Here is a 25,923-nt window from a genome sequence, read left to right on the forward strand (position 1 = left end):
TTCCTGGCCGCTCGCTATAGTCTGAAATCATAGACACATTGCACTTCAAAGGGAGTTAATTATAAAATTATAAGAGTCTGTAGACTATCACAAACATCAGTGATGCTTATTTCTCATATGTCATAAATCATAGAATAATTTTTAACTCCTTTCTTCCTCTAAATACACATACAGCCATGGCCAAACGTTTTGAGAATGACACAAGTATTTATTTTCACAAAGTTAGCAGCTTCAGTGTTTTAGACCTTTTTGCAAGAATGGGCGGCTATCTGTCAGTATGTGGCCCAGAAGTTGATTGACAGCATGCCAGGGCGAATTGCAGGTCTTGAAAAAGAAGGGTCAACACTGCAAATACCGCAAATCGCATCACCAGCCCCCCTGCTGCGGGGATTTCTAGTTTATTCTGGGGGGAGGTCGGGAGGGTTGGTGGATGCCTGGAGGCTAGCCTGCCTTTCTGGGGGGGCCGGGTGCGGCATCCGATATTCGGAAGGCTCCCGGCCAAATCGGAAGGGTGGGCAAGCCTGGGCTGGTGTGCGTGTCCCCCTCCTCTATCCGGCGGTCCCGTTGTGCAGTAAACGCGGGCCCCTGGGTCCAGGGGGGCCCACACCGCACACCCTGCACCCATATAGTCTTATACGTACACCAGTCCATAGTGTTGCTCTGCAGCGCTGAGCTGACGCTGCAGAGCAGCAAAAATCATTGTGAAAATGGTGGCAGCCATTTTCCCGGTGGCTCGAATCTACTGCACATGTGCGGGTCTACAGAAAAATGGTACCCGCGCCGTTTTCCCGGGGACAGCAGTACTGTGCATGCGCGAGTCACCGGGAAAATGGGCGTCACCATTTTCACAGTAATTTTTGCTGCTCTGCGGCGTCAGCTCAGTACTGCAGAGCAGCACTACGGCCAGGTACGTGTAAGACTATATGGGTGCAGGTTGTGTGGTGTGGGCCTCCCTGCACCCATTAAAGATACCCCCCTGCCCTAGAGTATCAGCATTATTTTCCCCTAAGCCAAAAGTTTGATATTTAAAAAAATTCAGAAAAATATTGTGAAGTAGTAAAGTGAAGTAAATTGTGCTCCCCTGTCATCCTTAGGGTCAGTTATGTGGTGGGGACAGGATTGTGCTTGTTTGTCCACATATTTACATTACATAGACCATAAATAATTTGATTTGGTGCTGAACCACCATCCTGAGGCACCCCAGGGTGACACACCGCACATTTTGGGAACCACTGGATTATGCATTACAAATGACCGCTAGAAGCCGATTGGTTGCTACGGGTAACTTCTGCTGTAGTCTTCTTTAGAAGGTTTGATACATCTCCCCTAGTGACTGTTCCATGATTGCTCTTGTAAATAACTTACTTATGGTTATTGCAGCAATGGGAAAACTATTAACAAATGGGCCCATAAAACGCTTATGATTGATACTGGGACAATGGGATGTCTAATGCTGTGTGAGACACTGGCTAGGAAAAGATGAATGTTACACAAGTGATATATTGGAGCAGGGCTGCAGGGAACCTTCTCCTGCCTTCAGCATCCCCTGACAAGTGCTGATCTATGGTCCTGCAATCTCTGCCCTGATAACCTGCATGTCAGCCAACATTAGACAACTGTTACACAAAGGAATGGTTGTGGCTGAAACACACATTTTAACCCTCACAACTCCACAAATAGCCAACATACAGTGCATCCGGAAAGTATTCACAGCGCTTCACTATTTCCACATTTTGTTGTTACAGCCTTATTCCAAAATAGAATAGATACATTTTTGTCCTCAAAATTCTACACACAATACCCCATAATGACAACGTGTAAAAAGTTTTTGAGATTTTTGCAAATTTAATTAAAAAAAAACAACAACTAAGAAATCACATGTACATAAGTATTCACGGCCTTTGCCATGAAGCTCAAAAATGAGTTCAGGTGCATCCTGTTTCCACTGATCATCCTTGAGATGTTCCTGCAGCCTAATTGGAGTCTACCTACGGTAATTCAGTTGTGTGGACATGATTTTGAAAGGCATATACCTGTCTATATAAGGTCCCACACATGACAGTGCATGTCAGAGTACAAACCAAGCCTGAAGTCCAAGGAATTGTATGTAGACCTCCGAGACAGGATTGTCTCGAGGCACAAATCTGGGGAAGAGTACAGAAAAATATCTGCTTCTTCGAAGGTAACAATGAGCACAGTGGCCTCCATCATCCGTAAATGGAAGAAGTTCGGAAGCACCAGGACTCTTCCTAGAGTTGGCTGTCCGTCTAAACTGATTGATCGGGGGAGAAGGGCCCTAGTCAGGGAGGTGACCAAGAACCCAATGGTCACTCTGTCACAGCTACAGCATTCCTCTGTGGATAGAGGAGAACCTTCCAGAAGGGCAGCCTTCTCTGCAGTAATCCACCAATCAGGCCTGTTAGGTAGAGTGGCCAGACGGAAGCCACTCCTTAGTAAAAAGCACATGGCAGCCCACCTGGAGTTTGCCAAAATGCACCTGAAGGACTCTCAGACCATGAGAAACAAAATTCTCTGGTCTGATGAGACAAAGATTGAACTCTTTGGCGTGAATGCCAGGCGTTATGTTTGGAGCAAACCAGGCACCGCTCATCACCAGTCCATCCCTACAGTGAAGTATGGTGGTGGCAGCATCATGCTGTGGGGATGTTTTTCAGCGGCAGGAACTGGGAGACTAGTCAGGATAGAGGGAACAATGAATGCAGCAATGTACAGAGACATCCTGGATGAAAACCTTCTCCAGAGCGCTCTTGACCTCAGACTGGGGCGACGGTTCATCTTTCAGCAGGACATCGACCCTAAGCACACAGCCAAGATATCAAAAGGAGTGGCTTCAGGACAACTCTGTGAATGTCCTTGAGTGGCCCAGCCAGAGCCCAGACTTGAATCCGATTGAACATCTCTGGAGAGATCTGAAAATGGCTGTGCACCGACGCTTCCCATCAAACCTGATGGAGCTTGAGAGGTGCTGCAAAGAGGAATGGGCGAAACTGCCCAAAGATAAGTGTGCCAAGCTTGTGGCATCATATTCAAAAAGACTTGAGGCTGTAATTGCTGTCAAAGGTGCATCAACAAAGTATTGAGCAAAGGCTGTGAATACTTATGTACATGTGATTTCTTTTTTTTTTTTCTTTTTATTAAACTTACAAAAATCTCAAAAAAACTTTTTACACATTGTCATTATGGGGTATTGTGTGTAGAATATTGAGGACAAAACTTTATTTATTCCATTATGGAATAGGGCTGTAACATAACAAAATGTGGAAAAAGTGAAGCGCTGTGAATACTTTCCGGATGCACTGTATATTTGCAATATTAAGTTGGTGCCCATTTAAGTTGCTTTTAAAAACACTTAGATCTTGTTTAGCAGTTTTGCTTAAAGTAATTAAATATATTTGGTATGATCGGTTCCCTTCCATCTGCTTTATGGCAATATGGCGCTCACAATATATTACATGGATCAATTCTGCCATGATGAGGTCTTTCCCACCCCATAATCTGCATGTGCCAGGACTATTTTGGGGGAATTGCAGCATATATTACCTTTCATTTGCTTATTGACATCAGCAGACACTCAATATTGACTTATGTGCAGAGAAACATTGGTTTAATAATTTGTGAAAGGGTAAATGTAATCCCAAATATTTACCCATTGCGCCGAATGAGAGAAGTGGCTTTGGGACAGTTTGCAACTGCTCAGGCGCAAAACATCAATAACATTCTTGGTGTGGGGGCAGCCGCCATTCCCAGAAATGGGGGCATGTCCGCCCCAGTTTCCGGGAGTGGCAAGCCCAGGGATTGCGTCGACCGACACAGTGTCCTGGGCTCGCAAGCCGGCCACCATCGAACACTGATGGTCACCCCAGCCTGCGACCTCAGTCGCAGTGCTGGGATCACAAATGCAGGAGGGGGTGTCATCCACCAACCAGTGAGGGGAGGTGGCAGGGGGCTGTGTCCTGTCAACTAGCCAGCAAGAGCTATTAGGGGAAGTGGCAGAGGGGCGAGTGATGTCAGGCAGCCAATGAGAGCTGTGAGGGGGCTGTCCCCTGTCAGTGCATGGTGTGATGGGAGGTGGCATGGGACTGTGTCTTGTCAGGTAGCCATTGGGAGAAGGTTGCAGAGGGCTGTGTCAGGAATCCACGGAGAACTGTGAGGGGAAGTGGCAGGGGACGTGTCCTGTCAGACAGCTAATGAGAGCTGATCGGGGAGGTGGTTATCTCCTCTCAGGCAACCAGTCCGAGCTGTAAAGGGGGAGGTGGCAGGGTGCTGTGTCCTCTCATGCTGTGAGGAAAGGTGTCAGACAGCAGTGTCCTGTCAAGCAACCAGTGAGAGCTGTTAGAAGTGGCGGGGGGCCAGTGAAAGTTGTGAGGGAAGGTTGTAGGGGGCAGGCACTAAGAGATGTGAGAGGTGGCAGGGGTCTTGGCCTAGACAGACAATAGGCCCATTTTATAATGGATGTGAGTCTATCCCTCGGATTCAGTACACAATTTGCATTTGCACTCTTTTATCCTTTGGGCGAGTGATCCCACTGTGGAAGCTGTATCTGTGTGTGTCTAGGACTTCCAGTGACATCATGAGCACATTCAAACTTTGGGATCCCTTTATGACTAACACTGGGACCGATTTAACATCTTATTGTTCCTGAAAAGTTGTGACATCCCCTAATCCATGAAAACTTCTTTTCCCCTGTCATGAATTGCCATCAGCCCCCAGGGACAGTATGTCTCTCATGTTCTCGTACCCTTTAGAGTGTTAGCTCATATGAACATAGACTTCCAGATCTCATGTTTTAGTAATATTTATTGTCTTTTCATTTGTTTTTTATTATAATTTCCAAAAACTGTACAAATATGTTGCTGCTTTATAAATGCTGAATAATAAACAAACCTCTGCTTAGGAGAAACCAAAAACATTGCTTCCCATTAGCTAGTAATGGCCTAAACCTTGTCGGTTGCATGACGCAGCTTCACAGCTGAAAAAGTAACAAGAATCTACATTAAAAATATATTTGCAATACATTTTTAAAGGACACTAAAAAAAGACAGATGTTCTAAAAAAAAAAAACACCAAACGTAGCAGATTCTCAGAAGCCACTTCCGTCTCCTGCAGTTTCTCCAGGATAAAAATGTCATTCTGCCGATAAAAAATAACTCAGCCCAAACCTTAACATTCAGTAGTTGGTGTCACAAGATCAGATGAGACACATTTTTACTTTGAGCAGGGATCTTTTTTTGGGGGGCCAGTTCTTGTGAAGGCTTGAATGGACCGGCGCTGATCCCTTCTCCTAGTAAGGCAGGCGTGCTACATACAGGCTAAGGAACCAATGTACTAACCAATCGGCTCCTGTCATTGTTCAAACACAGCCTGTAAAGTGTCAGGAGCTGATTGATTGGTACTTTACCTCCGTCCACTTTATCTCTCTCCAAGGGTTAGTACATAGACCCCTAAGTGAGGAGTCGATGAATTATCTGCTCATCTTCCCACTCACATCAGCAGCTCTGCGGACTGCCTGAATCAGATATATGGTGGTGGAGGAGAGGAAGGGAGCACTGGCCATCACTCATTCAATCAAGATCGCTGCACCAAAGGCAAATACAGCTGTATATTTTATTATATATTTTACTATATCCTAGTGAACACCACCTGAAATGACATTTTAAGATTTGTGTTGGATTATCATCATTTATTGTTTCTTTCATCGATGGCTGCAGAGTTGGTGGCAGAAGTGGGATTAATGCTCCCAAATGTCCTTTTCCCCATAGTTCCCTGTGGCTGGCAGCCCCTCCATGTGCGCATGCTACATTTGGATTTTTATAGCAAGCGCTAAATATAGTGTTAAGAGAATATTACACCCAAAAAAAAAAAAAGTCCAGTTATACAGACTGAGGTAACTATATAAAACATTATTGTTGCTGTATATAAGAAAAGTCATTTGGCAGAATTGAGCACTTGATGGATAGGATTGGCATGGGATCCTTATCTAACCAATGGTGGTAACATGATGTCAGTCATCTAGTCAAGTATTTTGATAGTAGTAATACTATTAATACTAATACCGTTACCATTCTTACTGTGAAAGGGGAAAGAAAATACGTTTATGGCATCACTTTTACTCTCCTCGCCCATAGAGACGTGTAACAAAATTTCAGATTTAACAGACATTAGCCAGACAACAGTGGCGTTGGGCTAATGACGTGTCAGCAAATGACACCACAGAACCAGTCCTGTTTCTGAATCAACCAAGACAAACGTCTCCTTCGAAAGCCTTCATTTAGGACCCAAAAACAAGCTCACGCAATTGATCTAATCTGAGCTCCTGGGTTCACAATGGAAGTCCCCCTTCTGTCCTCCGGTTTTGCTTAAAAGTTTCACCTCTTCGATCACCATGTCGTGGGTGACCGCCTTACACATGTCGTAGATCGTTAAGGCCGCCACGCTGGCCGCAGTCAGCGCTTCCATCTCCACCCCAGTTTTACCGTGTGTGCGACACTCAGCCGTTACTTCCACTGCGAACCGAGTATCATCCAGTTTCAGAGAGACGTTGACCTGATTCAAGGAGATGTTGTGGCACAGAGGGATCAGCTGGCTGGTGAGTTTGGCTCCCTGGATGCCGGCAATCTGTGCTACGGTGAGGACGTCTCCTTTCTTGAGTTGGTTCGACTGGACCAAGGTAAAGACTTTTGGGCCCACGCGTACGACTGCTTTAGCAACCGCCGTGCGAGTTGTGTCCGATTTCTTCCCGACATCCACCATGAGGACCTTCCCTGCTCCGTCAACGTGAGTCAAGTGTTCAGGTGCTCCCTGCAAACGGGGATTGTGCGTTTCAGATAGGTTGTCTAGGACAATGCCAGTGGAAGACTGCTTTGTATTAAGGCACGCCGGTTTAGGAATGGGGTCAAAGTTTTCCTGGCCACTGCAGACAGAGCGCAGTGGGAGCACCATAGAATTATGTATCTTTTTGCTAAAGCAACATAGTGAGAGGTACAATTGTCCACTACCCCTACTACGTAAAGCATGGAGAGCGTGCACACAGGATCCCGCTTTCAGTGTGGCAGCAGAATGCAGTTTTTCTATCTGTTCCTTTAAATAATGAAACCCCTGGACGTTTCTCTGCTGTGGACGGGGCGGCCACGAAACACAACCTGGAATACAAAACAAGAAAGAGTTTAAATGCATGCTTAGAGACACAAGCAGGGCTGGTTCTAAACATAGTGGAGCTCAGGTCGAAAGTTCACAGTTGCAACCCCCCCCCCCCCAAAAAAAAGAAAAAAACTACTTTTTGTAGATGACATTCCTCTGCACGAGCTGAAAGTACACGCGCTTCCGGAAAGGGGGCGTGTCCTTGCAGAACACCCCCAATTCATCACACTGTGGGGCGTGCTCAGCACTTACGAAGGTGCTGGGCTTCCCCCAAGCTCTCCCCTCGTGGCGAATAATTGCCATGTGCAGTAATGTGCCTTACACAGTAATGCCCTTTATAACAAGAGATATGGTAAGAACTTACCTTTGTTATCTCTGTTTCTATGAAGTCCATAGGGTCCACAGGGTTGACCTTGGGGTATAGCTGGATCTGGATCCACGGGCACCACGCAGTTAAAGCTTTGCTGCTCCCAGGATGCACTTGGGTCCGTCCTCCTCTATACACCGCCCCCTAGCCACAGGCACCACAGTTGGTAAGCAGCCAAGGCCGGAGGAGGAGACTAAACAGAGAGAAGGAAGACTGGAACACACAAGAAACCATACTCACAGAAATGGGAGACGGAAAACCGGTGACCAGCCACACAGCCCATATGAAGCCAGGTGCGTCAGGGCGGGCGCCCTATGGACCCTATGGACTTCGTAGAAACAGAGATAACAAAGGTAAGTTCTTACCATATCTCTTGTTTTCTACTTCAGGGTCCATAGGGGGTCCACAGGGTTGACCTTGGGGATGTCCCATAGCAGTTCAACTAAGGGCGGGGACGCTCTTGTGCTGAAAGGAGCACCCGGCGCCCGAAGGATGCATCCTGAGAGGCGAAGGTGTCAAACGCATAGAACCTCAAAAACGTTTGAATTGAAGACCAAGTGGCCGCCTTACACAGCTGAACAGCAGAGGCGCCACGTCTAGCAGCCCAAGAGGGGCCCACAGAACGAGTGGAATGAGCCTTAACAGAGGCTGGCACAGGTAAACCCTCCTGTGCATAAGCCTCACAAATAACGTAATGAAGCCAACGGGCCACAGTTCGTTTGTTGGCAGGCCAACCCCTCTTGTGAAAACCGAAGAGGACAAACAATGAATCAGACTTCCTAACCGAATCAGTCCGGTCCACATAGATTCTAAGCGCCCGGACTACATCTAAGGAAGCCTCACCAGCTGAAAGATCAGGTGACTGAAAAGCTGGCACAACAAGTTCCTGATTAATGTGGAACTTGGAAACCACTTTGGGCAAAAACTCCGGACGAGTGCGGAGCACTGCTCTGTCCTGGTGAAAAATCAGAAAAGGAGGGCGACAGGAAAGCGCCACCAATTCTGACACCCTCCTGACAGATGCAATTGCCAGGAGAAAAACGGTCTTAAACGTCAGCCACTTGAGTTCCACCGACCCAAGCGGCTCAAAAGGAGGACCCTGCAAGACCCGTAGCACCACCGCCAAGTCCCAAGGAGCCACCGGAGGCACGAAGGGAGGCTGGATCCGGAGAACACCCTGGAAAAAGGTGTGAACATCTGGCAGTGTAGCAATCCGTCGTTGAAACCACACGGACAAAGCAGACACATGAACCTTCAGAGAGGCAAGGCGTAAGCCGAGGTCCAAACAAGATTGAAGGAACTCCAAGATTCCGGAAACCCGGAACACCTGAGGATCATAGCTTCTGGATTCACACCACCGAAAGTAAGTGTGCCGTGTGCCACACCCTATGGTAAATCCGTGCCCTAAGCATGGTACCAATGACCGTACTGGAGAAACCCGTCAAAGACAGCCGACCCAGATCTGGGTAAAGGCAGGGCCCTTGAGACAATAGGTCCTGACGCTGAGGAAGAAGGTACGGAGCGTCGATGGAGAGGCTCCTCAGATCAGAGTACCAAGGACGTCTGGGCCACGCCGGAGCTACCAGCACAAGCGTGCCGCCGTCCTGCTTGAATTTCCGCAGAACTCGAGGAAGCAGGGATATCAGAGGAAACAGATACGCCAGGTGAAATGTCCATTTCTCCGACAGCGCGTCTACCAGACAGGCGCCTGCGTCTCTTGTCCTTCACCCGTACACGGGCAACTTGTGATTGTGACGGGAGGCCATCAAGTCCAGCTCCGGCAGCCCCCACCTGTCCATAAGTAGCTGAAATACCTCTGGATGAAGCGACCATTCCCCGGGATGCATGTCGTGACGGCTGAGGAAGTCCGCCTCCCAATTGAGGACTCCGGGAATGAAGACTGCCGAGATCGCTGGAATGTGACACTCCGCCCAAGCAAGAATGCGAGACACCTCCGACATCGCTGCCCGACTGCGAGTTCCTCCTTGGTGGTTGATATACGCCACCGTGGTGGCGTTGTCGGACTGCACCTGAACCGCCCTTCCGTGAAGAACGGGGCCGGACAACTGCAGGGCCCTGTATACTGCCCGCAGTTCCAGGATGTTGATGGGGAGAAGTGCTTCTTCCGCGGACCAACAACCCTGAAGCGATAATGAGCCGGTCACTGCCCCCCAACCCCGGAGACTGGCATCCGTCGTGATCAGGACCCAGTCCGGGATCCAAAAGGGGCGCCCCTCGACCAGATGAGCTGTCTGAAGCCACCAAGCCAAAGACTGCCGAACCTCCGGGGACAACACCAGCCTCTGAGAGCGGATCCGGTGAGGTAACCCGTTCCATTCTGATAGAATCAGCCCCTGCAGGGGCTGGGAATGGAACTGGGCAAATTCCACCATGTCGAATGTCGACACCATGGACCCCAGAACTCTCATAGCCGAATGTACCGACAGGCAGCAACTGCTCAGGCAACTGTGTATCCGCAGCTGTAGGGAGGAGACCTTCTCCAGAGTCAGGAAGATCCGTTGCTGACGAGAATCCAGCAGGGCTCCCAAATGAACCATCCGCTGTGATGGAATCAGGGAGGACTTTTTCCAATTTATCAGCCACCCGTGCGCTTGCAGGCAAGCGATCGTCAGGTGCAGATGTTGAAGCAGTACCTCCGGGGAGCTCGCCAGCAACAGGAGGTCGTCCAGAGACGGCAGCAGCCGTACATTCTGGTTCCGAAGATGTGCGGCCATGACAGCCATAATCTTTGTGAACACCCTCGGCGCCGTGGAGAGGCCAAAGGGTAGCGCCCTGAACTGATAATGTTGCTGAAGAACAGCGAACCTCAGATACCGCTGGTGCGAAGGTGCTATCGAAACATGGAGGTAGGCGTCCTGGATATCCAGGGACACCATGTAATCCCCAGGTTCCATCGCCAGAATGATGGAATGTAACGTTTCCATCCTGAATTTGGGAACTCTGAGGAATTTGTTCAGAGACTTCAAATTGAGGATAGGGCGATGAGAACCATTGGGTTTCTGCACCAGAAACAGACGAATAGTACCCCGCCCCTCGTTGTGATTGAGGAACGGAAACAATGACCCCTGCTTTCAGCAATGATGCAATAGCCTCCTCAATCTGTAATGCCTTGGTCTTGTCCTGAGAAGGACTCGTGCAGAAAAACTGGTGGAGCGGTCTGTGCTGAAAAGACAGGGCGTACCCCTGGGAGACCACTTCTCGAACCCAGGCATTCGTGGTGGTATTGTGCCAGCACTGGGCAAACAGAAGAAGTCGGCCTCCCACTCTGGGGTCCCCCAGAGGGAGGCCCGTCCCATCAGGTAGAAGGTTTATCTTCCTGTTTGGAAGAAGGGCGCCTGGCACTCCAGGTCTGCTTCTTGGGCTTAGAAGCGGCCTTGGTCGCTGACTGCCTCGGGAAGGACTGACCTTTGGCCTTGCCCTGAACCCGAAAGGACCGAAAGGCAGAGCTCCGTACCTTGGTAGGCGCAGAAGCCGAAGGAAGGAAGGCTGATTTAGACTTAGCGAGAGTATCCACTATTTTGTCCAAGTCTGGACCAAAAAGCAACTCCCCATTAAAAGGCTCTTTTTGGAGTCCGCATCAGCTCTCCAAGACCTCAGCCACAAGGACCGACGCGCTGACACAGCTGCAGCCGACACCCGAGAGGTCAGCAGGCTTGCATCTAACGATGCTTCCCCAATGTAGGAAGCCGCATCCCTCATTTGTCCTATGAATGCTCTCTGGATCTCCGGAGCATCCTCCAAAGCATTGGCCCAGCGCTCGATGGCCTTAGCCACCCAAGAGATGGCCATGGACGGACGGGCCACGACCCCCGAGAGAGAGTAGATAGACTTTAAACAAGTCGCCACTTTCCTGTCCATGGGATCTTTCAGGGAGGAGATCGACGGCAAAGGCAGCGTAACGCTTTTAATTAAGCGGGTAACGTGGGAATCCACCGCAGGCGGAGTTTCCCACTTCCTGCAATGAGCCTCAGGAAAGGGATAGTTGGAAGCCAACCTTTTCTGCAGTTGGAATCTCTTGCTGGGCAACTGCCAGGCCCCTGCCATATGATCCGTTAACTGGTCGGACAGGGGAAAAACCGTCAAAGTTACTTTGGCCTTTTTAAAATTAGGGTACTTCGACCTGGGAGCCGGCGCATCCTCCTCTATATGAAGGATGGCCCGCACCACCCTAACCAATGCCGGCACATTAATGGAGGACTTAGCCTACACCTCCTGGGCCCCGGCATCCGAGTCAGAGTCTTCATGGATCTCCCCGTCATCCGAAGACATGCCAGTGTCCGTGAACTGTGCCACCAATGAAGCCAGAACGGGTCGCTTGGACGCCCGTGGGGGCAAATCACTGTGCAACATAGATTCAAAGGCCAATGACGAAGCCACCAGACTCTGAACAGAGCTGGAGAGGACATCCACCCAGGGAGGGGGTACCGTTTGAGGATACCCCTGAAAAGGTACCATCGACTGCTGCGGCACCATGGGAGATTGCACGAATACTGGCAATCCCGCATAAGGACCCACAGTCTGAGACCCGGGAGGAGACTGCACCAGACGCGTCACACCCGGGGAACGGGGGATGGTAGGCTGGGGCAACGGCATAATGACCGGCGGCATAAAGACTGCATACACTTCCCCCCCCTGCATACACTTCACGCGGCTTACCTGGCCCCTTGTGTCCGGCAGCAGTCTGTGGGAGGTCCCGGAGCCACGCTAGTACTGACTCCGGGGTCCCGCTGCGATCCCCAGATCAGTACTGGCGTCGCAGCGCCAGCGGGGCTGTTGGAGCGGCAGCGTGGACGTCCAGATGGACAGTCTGATGCTGCCGCTCAGAAGAAGTAAAAATAAAGAAATAAACTCTTCTTTTCTTCATTTGTAAAAATAAAATAAAAACAAAGCTTAGGGGCTGCTTATGCAGCCCCACTGCGCCAGCCTGACCCGACTCCGGCCGGGCACCAACTAAAAACTGAGGTGCCTGTGGCTCGGGGGCGGGGTATAGAGAATGACGGACCCAAGTGCATCCTGGGAGCAGCAAAGCTTTAACTGCGTGGTGCCCGTGGATCCAGATCCAGCTATACCCCAAGGTCAACCCTGTGGACCCCCTATGGACCCTGAAGTAGAAAAATACATTATGCCACATGCAGTAATGCCCTGTATAACACATTATACCACATGCAGTAATGGCCTTTCTAAACACATTATGCCACACGCAGCAATGCCCTGTATAACACATTATGCCACACACAGTAATGCCCTGTATAACACATTATGCCACATGCAGTAATGGCTTTTATAACACATTATGCCACATGCAGTAATGGCTTTTATAACACATTATGCCACATGCAGTAATGCCCTGTATAACACATTATGCCACATGCAGTAATGCCCTGTATAGCACATTATGCCACATGCAGTAATTCCCTTTACAATACAGTATCCCCAATTCAAATTACGCCACACATTAGTCCCTTAATCATGTTATGACACACAGTGGTGCCCCTTTTACACAATGCCCAAATTAGTGCCCCTTATACACAAGGCCCACAGTACTGAGTAGTAGTGCCCCTAATACAATGCCCACAGTAGTAGTGCCCCCTATAGTAGTGCCCCAGTAATAATGCCCCCTACAGTAGTGCCCACAGTAAGAATGCCCCCTATAGTAGCGCCCACAGTAGGAATGCCCCCATTAGTGCCCCCTATAGTAGTGCCCCCAGTAGGAATGCCCCCTTATAGACATGTCCCCAGTAGGAATGCACCCTTATACACATGCCCCCTTATAGACATGCTCCCAGTAGTTATGCCCCCCTATAGACATGCCCCAAATAGTAATGCCCCTTATAGACATGCCCCCAGTAGTAATGCCCCTTTATAGACATGCTCCCAGTAGTAATGCCCCCCTATAGACATGCCCCCAGTAGTAATGCCCCTTATAGACATGCACCCAGTAGTAATGCCCCCATGCCTCCCTTCTGAAAAATAAAAAATACAAACACAATACTTACCTTAGGCCCCGCTCCTGTGTCCGCTGCCGTCCGGTCCGATCACGGCTCCACCACGGATCTATGGGAGATACGTCATGACGTCCCTCCCATAGTGCTCTCTGCGGGAGCCGGAGCTCTGAAGTGAGCTTCGGCTGTCTTGGCAGGGAGGGAGCCGGGTGCCCGCTGATAACAAATATCAGCGGGCGCCCGGCAACACGGGAGACCGGCGCTGTTTTTTTTTTATTATGGGATTTTTAATTTTTTTTTACCTTCTGGGGACTCAGTGGCGCCCTCTAGGGGCAGGCGCCCCGGGCGACGGCCCTGTTAGCCCACCCCTAGAACCACCACTAGACACAAGACCCCCGTTTGTGACATGTCATGATGAGTCTTGGGAGCAAATTTTCTAAGCAGCGCTCAGTAAATGCTGCAGTGTCTTCTGCGGTTTAGGCCACTGGGTTTAATGGGACAAAAATATTAAATAAAATAACCAGACGTCTCTTGTATGGAATATTACTGCCCCTTTAAATTAGGGATGTGCAGGCTCGGATTTGCACGCCGGATTCGGATTTTTCCCTCCAAAAAACGGGCCTCAGAAAGATGCAAAACGTCATCTTTCATTGACAAACATCATCATTCCTGGACTTGGAGGTAAAAATCCGAATACGGCGTGCAAATCTGAGCCTGCACATCCCTAATTTAAATCCAGTGGTCGAAACAACCCGAAGTAGTAGAGGTTTAGAAGCTAAATTAATTCACCTGTTGGAGTTAGCTCTAGTTAATATGTGATAGTGACAGTTCTGCTTTATTGTAGTTAGTATATGTATGGATATGTAGTATGATCTAAGTTTTGTAGAGTATCACAGTTGATGCAATACCTTACAGCAGGGGTGGGGAACCTTTTTTCCGCCGAGGGCCATTTTGATATACATAACATTCGCGTGCCCGGTGCAGGTCGCTCCCCTCCATGTGATGTCACATGGAGGGCGGGGCCACAATCGCCAATGATTACAGCAATGCCTGATGATGCTGTGGGGAGCTGTAAGGGCAGCGGTGTGACCGTCTGAAGCATCCTAAGGACGCTCCATGTGGCACTGCTGCATATATTCTGGCTGCAGTGTGACATTCTAGGCACCCTGCTAGCCAGATGAGGCTAGCAGAAAACAGCTCCGAGGGCCAGACAAAATGATTCCGGGGGCCTTATACAGCCCCCGGGCCTGAGCTTCCCCCTCCCTGCCTTACAGGATCACAATAAACAAACGCAAAATGAGAGTAAAATCCACAAACAGCCTGAAAAACTTCCAGTCGGAATGGGTGGCTGGAAAAACCTCAGCTATAAAAGGGCCGAAGTTCAGAACGTAACATTATAATTACAGTAGTTTACTGTAAGTTGTGGACATGACTAGGAGTGGCGCAGAGATTGAAGCAGTGCTATAACTTGGGTATTAAGTTGGAGATAAACTTGGGAGGGGGAGAATAAGAGATAATCAGACCAGCGAGTGGCGAGGGGTTGTAGGAGACTTCTGCTTATTGTTAGTGCGGTGGCCCGCAAGGCGATACTCCAGACGTGGATTGAGACTTCTCCACCTACTCTGCATCTTTTTAAAGAAAAGCTTTTTCATGTATTTAACATGGATTGGATTGAGACTGTAGTACAGAAGGAAACTCGAGTGGGAAAATTTTTCTTAACCTGTGAGAGTTACATAGAAATTCTGACTTCAGCACAGAGACATAGAATTCATGAATCATTCAAATTTACCCAATGGTATTGTCTACGTACAATAGCTGAGGATCCTCCAATTAGGTTAGATTTTTAGGGAATTGTGCTGTCCACTTAGATTTCTCCCTTCCCTGTCACACCGTGTCCCTCCCTCCTTGGCGTTCTATACCTGCGGCCGCTCTCCTCTCAAACATAGCTGGTTACATTGTTATATACATCTGCAAATTGACAGAAAAGAATATAACAGCTATGTTTGCTTTATATTTGACAACCTTTTGGTCTAAAGGGAGGCCTATCTGTTTTACTGGAAAACATGTGTGTATTTATATATGCAGATTTTGTTTTATTTTTTTCTCTCTCCCATTAAATACAAATTGTATAAATGGACTCAAGCATATAATGAAAATTGCTGTAACTGTTCATTTTATTCACTGATCAAAAATTTTTGTATCAAGTATATTATGTATGTGTTGACTTCATGGTGTTTCAACAAAAAATAAAAAAAATTAAAAGATAATCAGACGAGGGAGCCAATCCTAGCAGCAGAGTGGACGACAGACTATAGAGACGAGAAGCAGTCTGGCCAGTTGCAGTAACAGGAGGCCTAAAAAGTCTAGAAAAGTGGAATGATTAATTTGCAGACATGTCCCTATTTGTCATAGTTTCAGCAAGGCTACCTCCTCCGAGCAGGAATTATTAATCGGATTATCCTACACTGATGGGCATAAATTGCGTAGCTGTCTGTCCGTAGGTGGGTTTCTGTCTCAGCAACCGACCTCTTGCTGTGAAAATCTATATTTTAGATTTTTGCTTCAGCGCCAGATGTAGACGAGTAAAAAATATTCTCCGGACTCCGTGAAGATACAAACAGATAAGAGACATCTGCGCCCGTGAGGCTCTCGTACTAATCTAATCACAGGCTGGAAGAAGGGACCGTGGAGGTTTCTAGGAATTAGATTCCTGAAAATGGCCGCTTGTGAGGCAGCAGCAGATTTATGAGCGTCCTCCGTCCCCTAAGCACAAGATGAGACAAAACGAGGGTGTCCTATGAAAACAACTGAGACAGCGGCCACTGGCCCTACGGGAATGTAGGGAAGAATTTATTGTCCAGTATAAGATAGCAGGTCACATAGCACTCGGGCTCTCCTCCAGGACTGAAGACAGCGATATGGCTGGAACCCGGCTTCTTATGTGACCTGTGGTTTTTTTTTTTATCCAACTTCTGGTTGGGTTGGTCCTCAATGCAAAGGGCACTCACTCACCTAGTGGGCGCCCGCACCATTATTCCAGCGATTACTTTGGAAAAAACGTCGCCTGTGCCATATTTCGGAAGTAGTCACCAAAAATATGGCGACAGTGCCAGAGTCTTCTGCGCATGCACCATTTACTACAGAGGGGAGGGGTCCCATGGAAATTTGCACGTGACCCCACTCTTGGTTAAAATGCCCCCCAACTGATATTATGAATAGGTTACAGCGGAGATCTAACATTTACATTTATGGTTTACACCTTTTCCGGTTTGGATGACATTTCTTCACCAGTCAAAATGTTTTATTTAGTCAAAATCAAAAAGTGCAGGTGTCTGACAATGGGTAACGTACGGTGTAGGGCAGGGACCAAAATACAGATGGAACATACATTAACAAAATGACGTGGAAAGAACCGGCCCCCCTCCCCCTCCATTCCATTTTAATAGGCGAGCATCTGCAATTAAGCATAAAGTAATACAGATTTTGGCCCTCATTCAGAGGCGGTCGCAAGAAGCGATCGCTCTCTCTGAATGAGGGCGGCCGCTTCCTTTTTTTTTAGTGTGGCCTCCTGGTCGCTAGCTAAGCTGTGGGTTACCACCCACAGCCTAGTGACCGACCAGGTTGATGGTCGCGATGGTGAACACCATCGCGACCATCGGGGCTTGCAACGAGACCCTAAGGTTGGGTCTCGGCAACCGCAAGCCCCAAGGAGCTTCCTGCTCTAATCGAGCAGGAAGCTCCCCACTGACATCACTGCTGATGTCAGTGCGGCCGTCCACAAAATGGAGTTAAGGAACGCCTCCGTTTGTGAAACCACCCCGCCTACAAAACGGGCCGAGCTGTCGATCAACATCGACAGCCGCCCCATTTGTAGAGAGCTCCGGAGCGAGAGAGTTTCTCTCTCGCTCCAGGGCTTGCGCACGCGCAGGGCTAACCATCGACCCGGTTGCGAGCGCATCGACACTTTATTTTTAGTGGACATTTCAGAGTGTTCTGTATTGATCAGTTGTGGAGTCCATGAGTCATCCATATCCATATTGAGTCAGGATGTAAGAAACAAATGTACTGTATGTTATACACATAACTAACAAAATAATAATCACACTTGGCAGATATGGAAGCGGTCAGCACGAAGAAGGACTGATCTAGGGAGGCATTTATCAAAAATCGCATTTCCAAGGCGATGTGGGCGCAATGTTATCGCCCACGATCACATTGCAGGAAGCAATTTTACCGGTGGCATGAATTAACCGGCACCCGGGGGAACAGGGTCTCCTACAGGAGCCTGTCCCTGCAATGAGCTCCGAGTGGAGCCAGCGCTACTGTGCATGCGCAGTCCTGCTGACCGCACATTGCCGGGGCGGGTTCTGGGGGCACCCGACGCCGGCTAAATCTGCGATGTGTAGCCTATATCTTCAGATGGCGGCAGGTACGGGGGCCAATCTTGGGAATGCATCATTCTGTAAGTTGGAAAATATGGCAGCATCGCATTCCCCTATAGAAACCTAGGAGGGTTGCGGCTGCCGGTGGGAATGGACGGATTGCGGCAGGTATTGGAGACATCTGCTGCGGTCTCTCACTCATACATTCAGGTGGCACTAAATTATTGTGGTTGCGCCCCCCCCCCAAAAAAACAAACAAACGTGTTTTCGGGGAATAAGCTGTAATTGTTTCTTAAGAAACGGACCTCCTAATAACACCACAAAATAAAACCAGAGGCCTCCTGTATCTGCCCATCAGGACCCTTGTTCTCTGTGACCAGTTTACACCTCTCCAACCCCCACCCCCACCCCCCCCCACACACACACACACACACAGACGCATACTTTTTCTTTAGCAAACTATAGAGATCTCCAGCAAGGATTTCTCGCAGAGATAAGATTCCGGAACGTGTTACCATTCCAAACGACCACATGTTATTTTTAGTGTCAGCACTGAAATGTCATTAAGATAATTTGCGGTCGGGGGTTCACTGTCCTTTCCAAAACCTTCGGCATCATTTAAAAAGAAAAAAAAAATAAAGAAAAAGAAAAATAGTTAATAGCACAGAGCAGATTCCAACTGGCTGACAGATGCTGCTGGAACAAACATTTTATATGATGTGAAATATTCAGATTCTTTATTAAAACCATCGACCGAGCACTTGTAAAGATCAAACGCAGATCACTACTGCGATGTACTATACTTATTATGTATGTCATTGTATTTAGATGCTAGCGAGACAGCCAATGTGTTATCGCTAGATGAGGGCGCGGGCAGCCTATGGATGTTACTCCTTCAGCTGGGAGACACTCCAACGCCTCCACGGTCATATAAGCCAAGATCTGGTCTTCATTTCCAACATGGCGTCTCACTGTTCACCTCGCTGCAACCTCTCCTGCTCACTGACTAATTGTACTTTTGCGCAAATGAAATGCGCAGATGTGATGGAATCATTTGTATCTGAAGTTCGGCCGTATACTGTAGATAAGAATCTAACATTTCACAGCGGCCCCCCCATCAAAAACATCTTCAGGATGGGCGTCGAAGTAGAAAGGAGGATAAAGACTGTTTCAGATAGATGTTATATGTCTCCAAACTGCAAACGTGGAGCGTGTAAGGAGGACGCTAGTCTATGTAAGGGAATGGGTATAGTGTGTAAGGAGGATGCTAGTCTATGTAAGGGAATGGGTATAGCGTGTAAGGAGGATGCTAGTCTATGTAAGGGAATGGGTATAGCGTGTAAGGAGGATGCTAGTCTATGTAAGGGAATGGGTATAGCGTGTAAGGAGGATGCTAGTCTATGTAAGGGAATGGGTATAGCGTGTAAGGAGGATGCTAGTCTATGTAAGGGAATGGGTATAGCGTGTAAGGAGGACGCTAGTCTATGTAAGGGAATGGGTATAGCGTGTAAGGAGGATACTAGTCTATGTAAGGGAATGGGTATAGCGTGTAAGGAGGATGCTAGTCTATGTAAGGGAATGGGTATAGCGTGTAAGGAGGATGCTAGTCTATGTAAGGGAATGGGTATAGCGTGTAAGGAGGATGCTAGTCTATGTAAGGGAATGGGTATAGCGTGTAAGGAGGACGCTAGTCTATGTAAGGGAATGGGTATAGCGTGTAAGGAGGACGCTAGTCTCTGTAAGGGAATGGGTATAGCGTGTAAGGAGGACGCTAGTCTCTGTAAGGGAATGGGTATAGCGTGTAAGGAGGACGCTAGTCTTTGTAAGGGAATGGGTATAGTGTGTAAGGAGGATGCTAGTCTATGTAAGGGAATGGGTATAGCGTGTAAGGAGGATGCTAGTCTATGTAAGGGAATGGGTATAGCGTGTAAGGAGGATACTAGTCTATGTAAGGGAATGGGTATAGCGTGTAAGGAGGATACTAGTCTATGTAAGGGAATGGGTATAGCGTGTAAGGAGGATGCTAGTCTATGTAAGGGAATGGGTATAGCGTGTAAGGAGGATGCTAGTCTATGTAAGGGAATGGGTATAGCGTGTAAGGAGGATGCTAGTCTATGTAAGGGAATGGGTATAGCGTGTAAGGAGGATACTAGTCTATGTAAGGGAATGAGTATAGCGTGTAAGGAGGATGCTAGTCTATGTAAGGGAATGGGTATAGCGTGTAAGGAGGATGCTAGTCTATGTAAGGGAATGGGTATAGCGTGTAAGGAGGATACTAGTCTATGTAAGGGAATGGGTATAGTGTGTAAGGAGGATGCTAGTCTATGTAAGGGAATCGGTATGAAATCCCGGCAGTCGGGATGACTCCTGTCAATAAACCGTCAGCGGCATCTCGATGCTTAGGGTCTGGTAAGTATGGTAACCCTCCCCCTACTCCCCCTAACCCTCTATTCCTGCATCGTAACATTAACCCTTCAATATCACTAACATCGTAACTCTAACCTTCCAGTACCTAAACCTAACCCTCCCCCCTTGGTGCCTAACCCTAACCCCCCCCGAGTGGTGACTAACCCTAACTCACCCACGGGGGTACCCAACCCTAACCTCACCCTCCCCTAGCCTAAGCCTAACCTCCCCCCGCCCCTGTGACACCGAAACCTAACACCCCCCCACCCCACCCCACCCCACCCCACGGCTAAAAGCTAACCAGCCCTGCTATACTTACGAATGGCATCCCAGCTGTCGGAATCTCCACTACAGTCGGTATTCCAGTGCCAGTCTTCTGGCCGGTAGTGGCATTCCGGCGCCGGGATTTAGTCAGCCAGGATGCTGGCTGTAGGTATAATAACTGCATCCCTATGTAAGGATACATGGAAAAATATGGGGTACCCCAGTAAAATCACGTATATATAATAGACTTCTGGCATATTTTACGTATATGAAGTAATTAGGGGTATAAAGGGGAGATTTATTAAATCTAGGAGAGAGACAACATGCCAACCAATCAGCTTCTAACTGGTATTTTACAGGCTGTAAGGACGTGGAAAACCCAAGTGCAGCGCAGTTCCTGGAGCGCAGGTCCTATAATGGTCGCTGGTCGCCAATTTACCAACTGCAGCCGTAAACAGCACAGACTACAGCACCAGTGTTGGTTATAATTTAAGAGGGTGAGTGAGACGTTTTATTACTTTTAATTATTCTAATTTTTATTACAGCAATCGCCACCGTCATGTTGATGGTGATGACTTCGGCTCAGCGTTATTACTTAATGCGGCCGCACACATTTAGCGTATTTCGTTTCGCATGCATCGCATCTCAAGTCAGGTGCGATACGGAATGCAGAAGTAAGGTGACGGCACTTGCCACAGGGAAGAGGTTTGTAAACACATTTACATTCATCAGACATCATTACAAAAGTTATTCTCACTCACAGGATAAACAAATACAAAAAAAAACCCTACGAGGGTCTAGTTGATAACCCGTCAGTATCCATAGATAGGAACTTCAGGCCCAGAGACTTGCTGAGCGGGTACAGGGATTATCATCACCCTGTGTGGGGTGGGTCTTGTAGTGTCAGGTATGGAATAATACAATGCTCCTGACCACACACACACTAGGTAGAATATCCAGCTATACCTGTATGACTGCGCAATGTCTGTAATTTCACAAGAAAACATAGGAAGACAATTATTGGGAATCAAACTCCCAACATTTAACACTCCGTAACCAAGTAATAATCGGTTCCCACATACGTACAGGTTTTTGTCACCCACCAATCAGGATCATTGGCCGGTTCTTCATCTGGGAGATGCTAAACATACCTGAGCATAAGATATAATAAAACAGGTTTCAGTACACAGGTCAGGGGCCCCAGGCACGCCAGCACACAGGTCAGGGGGCCCCAGGCACGCCAGCACACAGGTCAGGGGGCCCCAGGCACGCCAGCACACAGGTCAGGGGGCCCCAGGCACGCCAGCACACAGGTCAGGGGGCCCCAGGCACGCCAGCACACAGGTCAGGGGGCCCCAGGCACGCCAGCACACAGGTCAGGGGGGCCCAGGCACGCCAGCACACAGGTCAGGGGGCCCCAGGCACGCCAGCACACAGGTCAAGGGGCCCCAGGCACGCCAGCACACAGGTCAAGGGGCCCCAGGCACGCCAGCACACAGGTCAAGGGGCCCCAGGCACGCCAGCACATCTTTGGCCAAACATGTACTAAGAAACCTTACATTTAAAACCATGTTAATTATTGCAGTCTATTATAGATATTTTGCTCATTTGTATTCTTAGTGCTTATAGTGTGCACCAGCTCCTTCCCCCCCCCCCCCCTCTCCTTTTTGCTGTAGAACTACTGGTCTCAGCATGATAGCACCTATTATCATGTTTAATATTAGGATGTGCAGCCCAGCCCCTCCTATTTCCTGTGTGTGTGTATTTAAAGTACATTCTGAAGGGGAGACCCCTTCTTTGGGCTAGCACTCTTCCTGCCTGCCCCAGGTGATTTTAGCTGGTATGGGTCCTTGCATTGCAGTACACACATCTAATGGGCTCTATGATAGGTAAGTCCTAGATAAATTAATTAGTGTGTTAGTATTAGAGATGTTAGGGACCCACCTTTATAAGGTTCACCGTGACGTGGTAGGTGGGCAAACATCTTTGGCCAAACATGTACTAAGAAACCTTACATTTAAAACCATGTCAATTATTGCAGTCTATTATAGATATTTTGATCATTTGTATTCTTAGTGCTTATAGTGTGCACCAGCTCCTCCCCCCCCCCTCTCCTTTTGCTGTACGCCAGCACATAGGTCAGGGGGGCCCAGGCACGCCAGCACACAGGTCAGGGGGGCCCAGGCACGCCAGCACATAGGTCAGGGGGGCCCAGGCACGCCAGCACACAGGTCAGGGGGGCCCAGGCACGTCAGCACACAGGTCAGGGGAGCCCAGGCACGCCAGCACACAGGTCAGGGGGGCCCAGGCACGCCAGCACACAGGTCAGGGGGGCCCAGGCACGCCAGCACACAGGTCAGGGGGGCCCAGGCACGCCAGCACACAGGTCAAGGGCCCCAGGCACGCCAGCACATAGGTCAAGGGCCCCAGGCACGCCAGCAGGTCAGGGGCCCCAGGCACGCCAGCAACAATGGGCTGGTGACACACACACACACACGGACACGCTGCTGTGAGCGATACACACCCGCGTGCTGCTGCTTCTTCCGCCCCACAGCCTCCCCGATAATCTGCACCAGCTCCTGCTCAGTGGCCTCCGAGCGCAGCAGGTCTCTGAGAGACACCTCAGAGTTTCCAAACAGACAGACCTGGAAAGAGAGAGAGCGCTAATCACACACAATTTACTGTATTAGCAGAGTACAGAGGAGGACTATTTATACATCAATGGCAACTCACTGCTCACATCCACAGCCTCAGGATCTGAGCAGATCTGGCACTGAATGGGTTACGCTTTGCTAGTAAGAAGCATCTGAGCAGATCTGGCACTGAATGGGTTACGCTTTGCTAGTAAGAAGGATCTGAGCAGATCTGGCACTGAATGGGTTACGCTTTGCTAGTAAGAAGGATCGGAGCAGATCTGGCACTGAATGGGTTACGCTTTGCTAGTAAGAAGGATCGGAGCAAATCTGGCACTGAATGGGTTACGCTTTGCTAGTAAGACGTCTATGTTTTATTATATAGTAACATCATTTTATGCCGCTTTCTTTGTTACTAAACAATTACTATAAAACCCAGCTCGGGCCCAGCTCACCGCACATTGTATAACCCATATGATCATCCTCTACAACTGGCTCACCACCTGCAGACTAGCACCCTCGCGCTGCACCATGTCCTCCACATTGGGTCATGTACCCATCACTTACACACAATGGCGCTGGGGGCGAGTTGAGCAGGCACCTGTTTGCGGAGCGTACCCTGCATGTTTTCGTGCTGCGCATGTTCCGTAACCAAGAGCGCGCAAGTAAGGGCAACGCAGAGCTGCATGGATCTCTGCCGCATCTGCACTTATAACTGAGGAGGAGTAAATGGACTGTGGTGAAGCGTTCTGACGTAGGCCAAGTATAGCGAGTGCCTGCAGACGCAACCGCGAGCTATGCGGAGATAGACGCAAGTATACATATAGGAGGGGCTGATTCTGAGTCGCACACATAGTGGAAGCCGCGGAAGCCAGATCTACTATCTCATGCTAATGCGAGAATCTGTTTAGCTAATACGGGGGTTCCTGCATCTGCAAGCGGAAAGCCGTGCCGGCCATTGCTTCCACGTTAACCGCCATCAGTAGTACCTGCACATGTACCACCCGATGCTAGGTACAAGAGATCCGTCAGAAACAGGTCCCTTCCCCGTGCGCACTTCTTAGAAACACATGGAGCTTTAGATCACTGAGAACGCAGCCTATCCAGTTACTAGCAACCAGTGACATAACTGAGAATGAGGTCCATCATGTCACTAGCAACCAGTGACATCACTGAGAATGAGGCCCATCATCCCACTAGCAACCAGTGACATCACTGAGAATGAGGCCCATCATCTCACTAGCAACCAGTGACATCACTGAGAATGAGGCCCATCATGTCACTAGCAACCAGTGACATCACTGAGAATGAGGCCCATCATGTCACTAGCAACCAGTGACATCACTGAGAATGAGGCCCATCATGTCACTAGCAACCAGTGACATCACTGAGAATGAAATCTATCCACACACACAAGGAACCAGTGACATCACTGAGAATGAGGCCCATCATACCACTAGCAACCAGTGACATCACTGAGAATGAGGCCCATCATACCACTAGAGGGTCTATGTACTAAGCCTTGGATGGAGATAAAGTACAAGCCAACCAGCTCCTGTCATTTTTCAAACACAGCCTGTGACATGGCAGTTAGGAGCTGATTGGCTGTAACTTTATCTCCATTCACGGCTTAGTAAATAGACCCCTTAGAACCAGTGAAATCCCTGAGAATGCAGCCTGTCCATGCACTAGGAACCAGTGACATCACCGAGAATTAAATCTATCCATGCACTAGGAACCAGTGACATCACTGAGAATTAAATCTATCCATGCACTAGGAACCAGTCACATCACCAAGAATTAAATGTATCCATGCACTAGGAACCAGTCACATCACTGAGAATACAGCCTGTCCATGCACTAGGAACCAGTCACATCACCAAGAATTAAATGTATCCATGCACTAGGAACCAGTCACATCACTGAGAAACCAGCCTGTCCCATCGCTAGGAACCAGTCACATCACTGAGAAACCAGCCTGTCCAATCGCTAGGAACCAGTCACATCACTGTGAATGAGGCCAATTCACTCTCTAGGAATCAGTGATCTAACTCAGTCGAGAATATTGGTTCAGCCAATTAAAACTGGTCCATTAGAAGACAATCTATAAAAAAAGCTTTGCAAACAGATCAGTTAGCTAAAGCAAAGGTGATAGAGAAAGCCCACCTCACACTACAGCATAATATACAGTTACATATCTAAATTATTTAGAGAGGAAACCGAAAAAGCGGCGATCATTTAATCCCCCACAATTCCAGTTTCCTCTCCGAGTGAAATCATTTTTTGCCCGGAAAGAGAAGCGCTGACAATTATACGCCCGGCTCTCCCGGGCACAGGGGTCTATGTATCAAGCCGCACAAGTTCTTCTCCTTGCCCATTAACGCTCATTGTTAGTGAGACAAAGAGAGATTTACTCTGCATTTAAAGGATATTAAGAAATGCTAAATAGTGACATCGAGAACAGTTGTAAAACATTGTGATCTAATGGAAACTACGGTAAGTCACTGTGATCAGAGGGAATTTTTTTCTCTTAACTCTCGATTTCATACATTATACACAGCTTACACATTGCGTGCTTTACCTTTTAAATCAGTTTCTAATATATAAGTTTATTATCATTTTAGTATAATCTTCTAATAATCATTTTAAGAACTACTTAATGACTGAAGGATTTTGTGGATAGCTTTATTTATTTTTCAGTTAAGTGAAGACATTTTGATAAACTGAGCTGGTAATCCCCCACAATACCA

At 48.4% G+C, this 25,923-nt stretch overlaps 1 protein-coding gene across 4 annotated transcripts in view; it reads right to left on the reverse strand.

Moving 5' to 3' along the window:
* Positions 1 to 4,800: 4,800 nt before the first annotated feature.
* Positions 4,801 to 25,923, reverse strand: part of MOCS1 (molybdenum cofactor synthesis 1) — a 60,994-nt gene continuing 39,871 nt past the window's right edge. For 2 of the 4 annotated variants that reach the window (XM_088445369.1, XM_088445372.1), the window contains exons 9-11: positions 23,065 to 23,185; positions 21,644 to 21,691; positions 4,801 to 7,160 (exon numbers count right to left, since the gene is read on the reverse strand). In XM_088445369.1, coding sequence (XP_088301495.1) covers positions 6,322 to 7,160; positions 21,644 to 21,691; positions 23,065 to 23,185 — 1,008 coding nt within the window. In that variant the 3' untranslated portion in view covers positions 4,801 to 6,321. Of the gene's footprint in view, positions 7,161 to 21,626; positions 21,692 to 23,064; positions 23,186 to 25,923 lie in introns of all 4 variants that reach the window. The other 2 variants (XM_088445373.1, XM_088445371.1) reach the window with 2 other exon arrangements.

Source organism: Taudactylus pleione, unplaced genomic scaffold (genome assembly GCF_031769625.1).
Source record: "Taudactylus pleione unplaced genomic scaffold, aTauple2 ptg000378l, whole genome shotgun sequence".
Taxonomy (NCBI): Eukaryota; Metazoa; Chordata; class Amphibia; order Anura; family Myobatrachidae; genus Taudactylus; species Taudactylus pleione.